The sequence below is a fragment of the Lutra lutra genome, chromosome 4, assembly GCF_902655055.1.
Source record: "Lutra lutra chromosome 4, mLutLut1.2, whole genome shotgun sequence".
Classification (NCBI taxonomy): Eukaryota; Metazoa; Chordata; class Mammalia; order Carnivora; family Mustelidae; genus Lutra; species Lutra lutra.
Window position 1 is genome coordinate 185,707,908 of NC_062281.1, and position 12,138 is coordinate 185,720,045.

At 56.7% G+C, this 12,138-nt stretch overlaps 1 protein-coding gene across 3 annotated transcripts in view; it reads right to left on the reverse strand.

Moving 5' to 3' along the window:
- The window catches only part of PADI1 (peptidyl arginine deiminase 1), a 46,846-nt gene extending 38,043 nt beyond the window's left edge, over positions 1 to 8,803 (reverse strand). For 2 of the 3 annotated variants that reach the window (XR_007126825.1, XM_047727264.1), the window contains exon 1: positions 8,622 to 8,803. Coding sequence is in view for 2 of the 3 variants with exons in the window: in XM_047727264.1 (XP_047583220.1) it covers positions 8,622 to 8,713 (92 nt within the window). In the remaining variant the exon portion in view is untranslated. The remainder of the gene's footprint in view (positions 1 to 8,621) is intronic. The other variant, XM_047727263.1, reaches the window with a different exon arrangement.
- Between the last annotated feature and the right edge of the window lie 3,335 nt (positions 8,804 to 12,138).

The window sequence follows — 12,138 nt, forward strand, 5'->3', positions numbered from 1 at the left end:
GCTGCTTTCCGCTGGTGCCCACACTTGGTAGGTTATGCCCAATAGGCCCTCATGATCTCAGAGCCTCATTCGCTTGGCATCCTCCCCTGGACCATGCCCAGGCCTCGAAGAGGGGGTTCACCCTGCTTTTCCTCATCTCTCAGGCTCCCGGATCTGTGGCTGGGGCCGTGGATGAAGGGCTCGGGGTGTACCCAGCAGGGGTAGAAGGTTGAGGGCGGCTCGGTAGGAGCCTCCAGCTGACACCTGCCGGCCGGCTGCCCTGCGGCAGAGTCTCACAGAGCAGCTCCCAGACCCAACTCAGACTCACAGGCAGATGAAATAACGGATTTGAAAGCACCCGTCAGACGAGAGGGTGTAAGTCATTACCACACACGTCAGCCTTGTGTCTTTATCATGTCCACGCTGATGCCAATGAGCTAGGGCCCTTCTCCCACCTCTGCAGGGGTGCAGGGTGAGGAAGGAGATGGTCGAGGAGAAATCTGTATTCTTGAAGACCCACTTCAGATACCATCTCTTTGCAGACAGAAGTGTGGGTTCTGTGCAGAGTGTGGGCCCAAACCCGGTCGCTCACCTGCTCTGAGCCTCTGCTTTCCTCTTCTGGGAAATGGGTATAATCCAAAGAGTTACTTCCTAGGGCTGTTGGGGGGGAATTCCAGGAGATGATGATTTAAAGTGCTTGGCATACAGTAGGTGCTTAAAAGGCATTAGGTGCCGCTGCCACCATTACTATCACTCAGCCCAGAGCCCCCCAAATAGCCCAGCCCACAAGGGCCAGCTTCCTGTGTCCTTTCCCCGTGTTCCCATAGCACAGGTTCAGACCTTCCCTGGGGCCCTGTCGCAGTCCATCTGTGTCCCCCAGAGCCACAGACTGCCTGACCCGTGTGCATCCGTGAACCCCAAAGCTGGTATGCACGAGGTTCAGAAAGAGGCTGCGAGGAGAAGAGAGTCGATTCTTAGAAAACCTCACAGAAGGAGGTGCCGACGGCGAGGTGGGGAATTTCAAGTCAACAGGTAGTTCCCAGCCACCTGATGAGGCAGAAGGACAGCGTGTTCCACGGGTAATAGTGGGGAGGAGGACGCTGGGGTGGCTTTTCCCAGCACCTACCATGTGCCAGGTACCTGCTCAGGTTTTGACACTCATGATGTCATCTGCACTCACAACTACTCTCCCAGGTACGTGTTGCTGACCTCATCTAGCCCATGAAGAAATCTCAGAGAGGTTAAGTAACTTTCCTAGGGTCACACAGCTGGCAAAGGGAGGAGGGAGCAGCAGGTTTATCTCCCATCATATGCTGTACTGATTGACATGAAAATGAACGTGTGTTCCCTGAGCATGCCCCCAGGGGGACTGGAAGGGTGAGTTAGTTGGGGAAGACGTAGGAAGGACAAAGGAAAATGAAACTTTACAACACAAGCTCTTCAACATGATTCCTTGGGATTGAGGGGGAGGGGGTTGGCATGGAACCCAAGGCAGTGTGTGGGGCACCAAGTCAGGAAAGCCATGTCTCCTCTTCCCCACACAAGCACCTGAACTTTGCAGGAGTAAGGCTGGTGCGGGCCAAGAGGACAGCGCCCATGACCTCCTGGCTCCTGCTTCCCCCAAAACAATAAGTCTGTGGAGTATCTGCCCAGGCCCTGGGTCAGAGAAAGGTCTCAGAGATCATCTTGGCCTTCCTCCTGCCCATCGCAGGGCTCTGTGTTTGAACTCTTCCTGGGCCAGACAGCTCACTACCACACATCCCTTTGTGCTTTGACAGCTCAGGTAATTAAAAAGCTTTTCCTTTTGCTCAGCTGCACCTTCCCAGAAGCTTCCTCCTACTGGGGTTCAGCAGGCCACACCTTACCTCAACTACTCAGAAACTTACCACTGGTCTCTAAGGAGAGGAGAAACACAACAGTCTTGGAGAAGTCACTCCCATGCCCTTCATCATAGCTGCTGCTTGGACGTCACCAGTGCCCCAGAGGATAGGGTTGAGGGGTTTGGGGTCCCTCTTCCCAGCCTAGGGCCTGGGCAGGAGGGCAGAATGGTGCTGTCCTAGCCTCCAGCTGGGTGGGTGGGGATGGGGGCATGGTGGCAAAGGACAAGCATGCTCCGGAGGGTTGCCCAGGGCACCATGCTGGGGAGAGGCAAAGGCAGGAGAATAATGCAGAATTGGATGGAAAGGCTGAGGAACGAGCCAGTGGGCAGCTCTCAAGCAAATGGGGCCAGCCTACAGCTGCCCTCACACTTACCCAGACACCGGCTCCCTGGGTGCCCTCAAGGTGCCACCTTCCAGATGCCCTGGACTTGAAGTTTTCTGGACCGAAGCCAGAAGAAATGACATAGCGCCAGCCAGCAGGACCCAGCAAGTCCTCTCTGGTACAGCCAGCCCCGTGGATGCTTCTGCTGGGTGCCAAGACCTACCATAGCTGATGGTCCCAGAGAGCTGGGCAGCCAGCTCCCAGGGGCCCAGGGAGCTCCAAGTTAGTGCTGCTGGCTGCCCTGCCTCAACACACAGTCCCTGGGCACCTGCTGGGTGTCAGGCACCACACCGGGCACGGGGAGGGCAGGGGGGAGTCACCCCGGCCCTGCCCTCATGGGTCCACACGGGGCAGGTACACCATGGTCTGCACCACACCACTATTCCATTCTAACACCATCCCCTTGACCTCTGCCTGCGGAGCGGGGAAGTCCCCATTCCTCTCCCCATTTTATAGAAGACGGATTGAAATTCAAAGGGAAATCACACATAGGGACATGGTGGCAGAGCCAGGATTTGACCCCACTTGGGACAGACTCCAAAGTTCAGCCTCTACCTTGATCTCACGCCTCCCCTTGAACTGACGAGCAACACAGAAGATTCCCAGACCTCAAGGTGTTTGGAGGTTGAACTCATGGTATTTGGGATCAGGTAGACCTGAGCTCAAATCTCAGCTCCTGTGTGACTTGCGGCAAGTCTCTCGACCTCTTTGTGTCTCCATGTCTTTGTCTGCAAAATGGGGACCATAGTTGTCCACACCTCGTGGGGTTGTTGGGACACTTCATTGAGCTAAGGCCGTGAGTCCTTGCTACAGTGCCACCCCCTGTCATTATGGTCACAAAGGACATGGGGAGAAGGCAGATCCTGGAGAGAAGGCTGGTAGATAAGAGGATCCTTGTACCTCCCTTCCCTACCCGACTTGACCAAAAATGTGGGTGATTAACATCCACATCCTGAAGTTCCTTTTGCTCCCAGACGAAGACCAGAGTCCCTCACCGGTGGGTACGGGCTGTATCACCTCCCAGTGCCAAGCCCGGCAGGGACCTGGACACAAGGTAAGTTTCAGTAGGATCTGTTAAATGCCCTCCATGGGGCAAAGGCCCCAGAAGGTCCCACAGCTTCCCCACCCCAGTGTGGCTTTCTCCTCGGACCTCCCTGGGTGCTGGCTGTGGCTGGCCCCTTGCAGACCCCACGTCACAGGCAGACACTTTCTCCTAAATCTAGAAGGGTGCAGGGTGTGGCTGTGTTCTCTCTTTCCTTCCTTCCCAGTGATAACAATCATGGGTAACTTATGCCCTGTCATTGCTCAGGGAGGGGCACACCCAGGACCTGGAAGGAGGGCCCAGGCCAGGGAGGCCTCCTTTCAAGCGGACCCCTGCCTTCCTGGGAGTGCGGGCTGGAGAGGAGAGGACAGGGCTCTCAGCTGCAGGCGCCCCCAGCAGAGCCACATGGGGGCTGGGGACCAGAACCTCCCCCCACCGAGAGAAGCCAAGAGCTATGGATGGGAAATCATGGGTGAGTCACTTCTTCCCTCTCACCCACGGGCTCCCCAACTGCAGAAAGAAAAGCATGCCTGTGCGTACACATTTCATGCGAGATGAAATTCCTCATCTGTAAAATGGGGGCCAAAGCCACAGGTAGGAACAACAAGTAACGTCATCCCTGTCTTGCAAGGGCGGAGCAGGCGAGGCTAAGCAATGGGCCCAAGGTCACACAGCCTGCAAGTACATGCCTGACCCGCCGCCAGAGGTCATGACTCCGCAGTCAGTGCACTGACTCTCCGATGGCCCCAGCCCCACTGTGAGGGACCCAGTGATGATGGTGGCCGGCCTTCCATCCCAGGTGAGAAACCCGAGCCCAACAACCTCAGCTCAGCCCGGCTTAGACCACACAGTTGTACCCACAGCAGGGTCCGACTCTGGAGTTTTCAACCCTACCTTAGCCCACCTCTCCCAGCTCAGTGCCTGTGACCCAGGTCGGGGTAGGCGGGGTGGTAAATTGTGACTGGAGCACTTTAAGGGCTTCAAGTGGCCTTGGGCTCCAATGCAGGGTGACTGGCTTCTCTGGGGCATTTGGAGGGCCAAACACTGCTCTGCGCCTCCTGTGAGGGCAGGGCCCTGACAAGAGCCAGTGCGTCCCAGCTCCCTCGGCCCTGGCCCCGAGAGCCGGGCGCCCACACACGGTCTCGATGGCACCTGTCCGGGCCCACAGCTGAGGCCCACGTCCCAGGCTCCCCCGGTAGCTGACGTCCTCAGCTGGTTGGGGATTTGCCAGCTCCATCTAGCCCCACATACCACCCACAACATCTTCGAGCCTCAGGACCCCTTGGCAGAGCTAAACAGCTACTTAGCAGCCCCCAAAAAGGGAGTAGAACCGTCTCTGGACAGAGCAAAGCTGAGGACATGTGACACGGAGAGCATTTTGGGGTCGGGAGGAATCTACCTCACCTGGGAGCAACCTCCCCATTCCTGGTGTCTCAAGTGCTCTCTCGGGGTCCCTAGAGGGTGGGCCCACCGAGAGAGAAAGGGCAGGGACTTGGAGGAGACGGGACTGCCAGGGGTCAGCAGTGATGGAAGCTGGAAGGGAAACCAACCCGGAAATGAGGGAGGGGCAGGGAGGGGAGGACGGAGAGACCGACGGGGAGGGGCCCATGGTCTTAAATGGCAGGTGGCCAGGGGGACCAGGAAGGCAGGGACACCTGTAGGATTAAACAGTGACTGACCTCAGAGGTCTGCCCCATCACCAACATTTTCCGTCCCAAGAACACACAGCGCACGTTCCATGTCCGGACCCCGCGGAGGGCGGCGGGGAGGACCCTGGCCCCAGAGTCTCCAGGCACCTCACGTTCAAACTGCAGCATCACTTCTAACGAAGGAATGCGGTGCGGCCCGGGATGGAGCCAGGAAGAGAGACGGTCCTCACCCGGCTTTCAAACCCTGGTCCAGCCCGTCTCCCGGAGTCTGTCCGTCATTATGAATTAATGTCTGCGGCAGTCCGGTAATTACCCCGTGAGCCGCACAATTACACCTCACGGTACTTCTGCGCACGTTAAAAGTATCAATTTATTCAATGTAAACATTAAGAATATATATACCACCGGTTTTATAACTCTGTTTTGGCATTTTCATTTTTTGAAATACACAGAACTCCAGGAAAAAGCAGCAGCCTGGGGCCTCTCTCCAGCTCCTCGGAGAGGCCCCCGGAGTCCCTCTTTCCTGGGCACCTCGAATGTTACCCGTCTGATCTGAAGGGTCTATTTTGCTCTGAAGCTTTTGCAGGGCTGGGGGAGGCTTTGGAGAGATCCAGGAGGATGTCTCTTCCCCCTCCCCCCACAGCCAGCTTCTCAGGGCCAGAGAGTAAACATTCATTACAGCCTCCAGCCTGGGCCTCTCATTCTGGCCTCTGGGCGGACAAGGAGGGCCAGACCGCACCACGGATGGACTCCCCACACTCCCCACCCTCCCCTCTTTTTTGGCATGCGTCCTCTGGGGCCCACCTCCAAGCGAGGACAGGGACAATCAGGGCAATCTGACCAGATCCGGGGGGTCAGGGTGGGGGCTAGGGAGCACGTCTGTTGGGGTGATGATTCAGGGTGGGGAGCTAGTCCTTCGGAGTGGGGGGGTTCTATAGCACATCCTGAGTCAGGGGATTTCTAAGGGTTCCTTGGGCTGTGGCACACAATTACCCCAAACACAAATATTTCTCTACAAGGTCCACACAACACCTGGGGGAATTCATCACCCCACATCTCCACCCCCATTGGCTCTCCTGGGGGGCTTAGCCTCCTAGCAGCTCAGGTGATGGGCAAACCTCCTCTTTCGGGGGGGAGGGCTTTCCCCTTCAATCGGCAAGGCTAAGTAGAAACCGGCTGCGGGACACCTGGCAATGTGGGTGGGGGAACCCCAAGTTCACCATCCCAACCAGCCCGGGCCCTGGGTGACCTTCAGGCTCCTCTTCAAGCCTTCCCAGGTTGATAATGCCATGCCCACTTCTCTACCTATCTTAGACCAGACGGCAGGGGTGGCAGGGGGGGGGTTTCTTCCTTTCGTCTCCTTTTAAACCAACTTGCTGCAAATAAACTTCCGTTTTCTAGCTTAGAGACCCTCAGTATTTACTCCCCTGGTCAAGACCAACACCCAGGATGAAGGCTCCCTAAGGGCTGTTAGGTGGGGGGAGGTCTCTCAAAATGCTCACTCAGGGGGCGCCTGGGTGGCTCACTCGGTGAAGTGCTCAACTCTTCATCTCGGCCCAGGTCTTGATCTCACAGTTATAGGTCTGAGCCCCACATTCAAAATAAAATAATTAAAAGTACTCACTTCAGGGCCCCAAAGTAGTGCCCCCCCCACTCCCAGAGTCAACCAGGGCACAGGAGCTGTGGCCAACCCAGGCAGCTTCCTTGTGCTCCACCACTAGGCCAGGGCCCGAATCTGAGGGTGCTGGGGTGCTTGGTGATCCCAAAGGGGAACCGCCCTCCGTTCCCACCCCACACACAGCCTAATCCGTCCTCTGTTCCTCCCACTCTCTGAGACTTGACAGGAAGAACAGGGACCAGAGGAGCTGTGAGCACCTCCTCCAGCTTCCAGGGGCCCTAAACACGCAGGGTTTCGTTTATCCCCTCTCCCACTCCATTGTCAGATGAGAACACCAGGGCCCAGAGAAGGACAGCGGCTTGCCCAGGGTCACACAGCCACAAATGGAGCTAGGATGAGAAGCCAAGTCTGTCCAGAATCGGGGCCCTTGACCTCCACGCTGAACTCAAGACAGGACTCAGCTCACTATGTTGGGGCTCAGATAAGGAATGAGGCCCAGCAAGGGCCGGTGACTTGGCTGACGCCAGACAGCAAGTCAGCTGCTGAGCTCAGACGAGAACCCATGTCTCCTGGCTCCCAGGAAAATGCTTCCAGCCTTAGTCAGCAGCACCGTGTAGGGCCCAAGTTTCTGAAATGACCTTCCGGAAACAACCACCCCCCAGGATGAGAGCAGAGGTCTGGAATCCGGACAGCGGGGGTCTGCTAGCGATCCCTTCCTTGCCCTTGGTGTTAGAGCTGGGTGGCCAGATAAAGTCAGTGTCCAACTAAATTTGAATTTCAGCTAAGCGGCGGTTTTTAAAAACATAAGTAGGTCCCATAGGATATACTAAAAATAATTATTGTTGTTTACCTAAAATGCATACTTAACTGGGCGTCCGGTTTTCCCATTTGCTAAGCCGGGGAAATGCTACGTTAAAAGGACAGGAGAAAAGGGGATCTCGGCTACCCACCCAGATCCGAGAGAACCAGCGCCATGCCAGGACTCCCAACAGGACTCAGAGCCAAGGTCTGGCCTCCAAGGGTCCTGGCTCCCCCTCCTCAGCCCTGTCACTGGGGCCCCAGGCCACTCTGAGCGGGGTTCAGAGGGTTTCTGGGACAGAGGCTCACCGGAGGCCAAGCGGGAAGGCAGACCCAGCATTCACAACCAGACTGGGACAGCACAGGAACTGAGACCCAGGAGGCAGTGGGAGCTCAAATCCCACCTTGTGACAGACTCCCCAGCCCCCACCTCCTCTGAGCCCCTTATCTGCAGGGGCTCCAGCTCCCTCTTATCCAGCAGGAGTGGAGTCCCTAAATAGTTCCAGACAGAATGGAGTCCACAGACAGTATCAGAGCTGGAAAGGCCCCCCAAGACCCCTAAGTCCAGCTCCCTCCATGGCCAGGTGAGGAAACTGAAGCCAGACCAGGTCCCTGGGCCCCCGTCTGGGCACAGCCAGGACAGGTCAGAGACTTGAGCCAACAGGAGAAGCTGATTCTCCTGGGGCCCCTCAGATGTCACGCCTCAGGTGCCCCCTTCACCGCCGGTACCGTCATCATTGCGGCAAACACAAGCCCGGGTCTTGTTCTAGGTTTCTTGTCCTTTATTAACTCCTTGAATCATCCCTCTGACACTCCCCCCTGATCCCAATCACCCTGGCCGGCCTCCAAGGATCAAGCCGCCACACACCCCACACCTCCACCTCAGACAGAAGGGCTTTTGGCAAGAAAGAGAGAGAAACTCAGGGCGGCCCGGTCCTGCTCCCCATCTTGAATACCAGTTCATTCTGGTGCCGCACACCAGCGCCTCTCTGATGTCAGAACACAGAGCCCGGGGCTCAGAGCTAGAACCCTGAGGCCAGAGACCCAACCCCAGGTGCCCAGGAGAGACAGAGCCCCAAGATGGGCCTGATACCCTAGCTCCTCCCTGATACCCAGGCTCTCCATCCAGGCCACCTGCTCCACACTCCGAACGACCGCCTACCAGCACCCTCTAGCATACTCGATGTGTCCAACGGGCACCCACCCCATGGCCTCGGGGTCCTCCGATGCAGCCCAGCACTCTACACCCAGACGGGTACCTCTCAGTTCTCACCTGTGAACGTCCACAGACGTCTCAACTCCCACCACACACACGGCATAGGTGGGCTTCTTGAGGGACAGCCTCACAGATCTCTGTGGGGCCATCCCGTGCCCCGGGCTCCCGGGCTCTGCTCTTCCTATCTCCCTGGCTCCTGTCCTGGGCACCAAGTCGCCAGGAAGGAGCCTGCGTTCTGATGGGTCAGTGCTTTCCTCCTCCCTTTTAATTTCACCCTGTGACCTGATTAGCTGCCTAAACCGAGTCCCCACCTCCTGGCTCCCCGCCCAGCCCTCTCACTCAGGCCTGCCAATCCAGGAGGCCAGGGGAGGAGGCACCCCAGGTATCTCAGAGAGATGGGAAATGGGGGCTTCTATTGGGGGCCCCGATGAAGCAGGGCTCAGCTGCCCCCGGAAGCTCCCCGTGGGCCCTGTCTCTCCTTCCCTAGCTTTGAATCCAGCCTCAGACCTCGGCGCTCGAACCCTCACGGTCACAACATCAGCACTTTCTGAGGGCTGATGACATGCCGGATGCAGACCCCGATCTCACGCATCCAAAGCATGGGGTAGTCAGACTCCAGGTTCAAATACCGGCTTGGCCTCTTACAACCTGTGACCTTGGGCAGATGCTCCACCCTCCTGTGGCTTCCTCTCCCAGGAGTGACTGTACCTGCTCCATCGGACGGATATGGGGATGCGTGAGCTATGCGTGCGAGGGTTAGCACAGGGCCTGACCCCCAGCATTCGCTGAAAGAAACGCTCACAACTCTTCTTGGTATCCTCGTTTTACAGGGAGGAGAGGACCCACTGTCAGTAGGAGGACAGCCACGGCTGACACGCAGGTCCTCCTGACTCACCAAACCACCCCCAGAAGCTGAAACTAGAGCCTTGTACCCCAACTCCAGAGATGGCCAGCCAGTAGGGAGGGCACCTCACAAGGCACTCAGAACAAGGGGCTGGGGAGGCCTGATTCGTCCCTCAAAATCCCATCTTTGCAGCCCTCCTGTTCTCAGGGTGCTCATGGAAGCCCGGTCGCTCACTTGACAAGCGTTTGCGGAGCACTTACTCTGTGGTGGGCACTCCTCTAGGTGATAGGGACACAGCCAAGAACCAAACAGACCACAGTCCCTGCTGCAATGGCATTGATACTCTGGGAGCCACCACAAGCTCTGAGACGATGGTGGCTTGGTCCTAGGGGCAACCATAACGGTGGGGAGGAGCAGTTGGGTTCTGAATGTCTCCTGAGGACAGGGCTAGGAAGGGATGCGGGCAGGCTGGGTGTGGGTGTGAGAGAAAGAGGGGAGTCGGGGATGACAGGAGTGCTTGGGCCGCAGCAGCTGGAAGGATAGAGCTGTCATCAGAGAGACGGGGAGGGCTAGGGGTGGGCAGGGGGCCCGGGGCCTCCCAGTTAGGAAGTGTCTATAAGGCCCGCAAGGACGGTAACGCTTTACGGGTGCCATGCTCCCATCATAGTGGGCAAAGAGGAGGAGGCGGAGGGGAGTTCCCTCGAGAGGCACTGGACACCCCTTCGGCCACGGGGTCCTCTTGCTCCCGGGCAGCCACTGCAGGGGCAGAATAAGGATGCACAACCAGGACTGCCGCCATCCACAGGTCTGGGGTGGGAGGATGCCAAAGAGAGAGGGGAAACGGAGCAGCACCCTCACCTGGGGAACTGCCAGTCTGACCAGGCAGGAGGGGGACACAGTTCCTGCTCCGGGAACCCCCTGTCCGAGGAGGAAGACGGGAAAAATAAAAATCATATAAGCATTTATGTGGTTACTTTTCACTTTGAAGATCTTCCTGAAATGTCTTTCTTAGGGCCAACACATCCAACGGCAAATGTTCCCCATCTACAAAGTTCTTTATACCCAATGGCACCGATGCAAAGTCTAGGTTTACCCCCATGGACACAGAGCCTAGCAACACAACACCCAAGGGGTTTCCACCCCCACTAAGCAGAACCCGAGCCATTTTGTTCATATGTAATGTAAAGTGGAGTGGAAAAAGTGGGCTCCCAGAGAGCACATGGGAATATTCCCGTTAAAGGAAGATGGATGGATGAATGGATGGATGGATGGATGGATGGATGGATGGATGGACAAACAGACATGAAAGAGGGAGGAGGGGAAGAAGGCAGGTTGGTGCATGAAGAGCTGTCTGCAAAAATGAGGGTGACAATGGTGACAAGATGCTAGCAGACACCTGTTGGTCTCTGACCACATGCTGGGCGCTGTTCTCACCCCCTTCCGTGTCATCACCCACCTAATCCTCACCACAATATTAGGTGGCAGGTAACAGCTAAACCAGGAACCCAAGTTCAAACAGACCACAGCCTGGGTATACAGGATGTGCCTTTTGCGGGTTGTGGGTGGGGCAGGGGCCTCGGGCAGCTCACAGTCGCTTAAGGGAAATGTTCTCAGAGCTGGAGGAAAGAGGGAGGTAGTAGCAGAGAGTGGGCACAGAGACTGAGAGGAACATCCGTGCATCCCCATTTCACAAAGAAAGTGAGGTACGGAGAAGCTAAGGGACCCTCTCAAGATCTGACCCTGGCCAGTGGTCGAGGCAGGATTTGAACCCAGGCCACGGGACCCTGGATTGGCTCTGAATTGTTGACTGGATCCCTGGGAGATAGAATATCAGGGTTCTTATGTTTTGTTTCATTTTGTTTCATTTTACCTTCTTCCTTATGCTTTTATATATTGTTTGAAAATTTTGGTAAGCTGATGTTTTTACTGTTAGAGAAAAAATGAAATCTGTCTTTAAGAAAAAATGAGGAGACTGGCCCCCCAGGTGGCTCAGTCGGTTAAGCATCTGCCTTCAGCTCAGGTCATGATCCCAGGTCCTGGGATCGAGTCCCACATCGGGCTCCCTGCTCGGCTGGGAGTCTCCTTCTCGCTCTCCGTCTCTGTGTGCCTGCGTGCTCGCTCCCTCTTAAATAAATAAATCTTGAAAAGAAGGAAGGAAGGAAGGAAGGAAGGAAGGAAGGAAGGAAGGAAGGAAGGAAGGAAGGAAAAATAAGTTTCCTGCTCTTGGCTTCCCTGCCCCCCTCCTTCTTTCCTCTGGCTCTAAGAACATGTCCCTTCAGACACCATGACCTGCCCGGGTTCCTGTCCTGCCCACAACCCACAAAAGGCACATGCTGTACACCCATGCTGTCATCTATTTGAACTTGGAACATCAGGCTTGATTGGTCAAATTTGGGAGGAGCAGGGGTAGGGGAGCTGAATGACATCACTGCCCCCACCCCTGGCAAGGAGAACCTTCAACTGGGAGGATGTGCTCCCAGGCTCCCAGGGGCTGGGCTGGGCACTAGGGGCTCGTGGTCAGGTGCAGCCAGCCCCACCCCCACAAGTGGCCGATTCAGCAGCCTCCCAGGCGCATCACCTCCTTCCCTGCCCCCCACTGGCTGTCTGCCCACCCCCTCCCTGCCTCTCTCAGCAGATGGTGCTGCCTCCACCCCAGGTATACCAAGCACAGACCCAGGCAACCCCTTCAGTCGTCCCCTCCCTCATCTCCAGCATCTAACAGTCACCCCA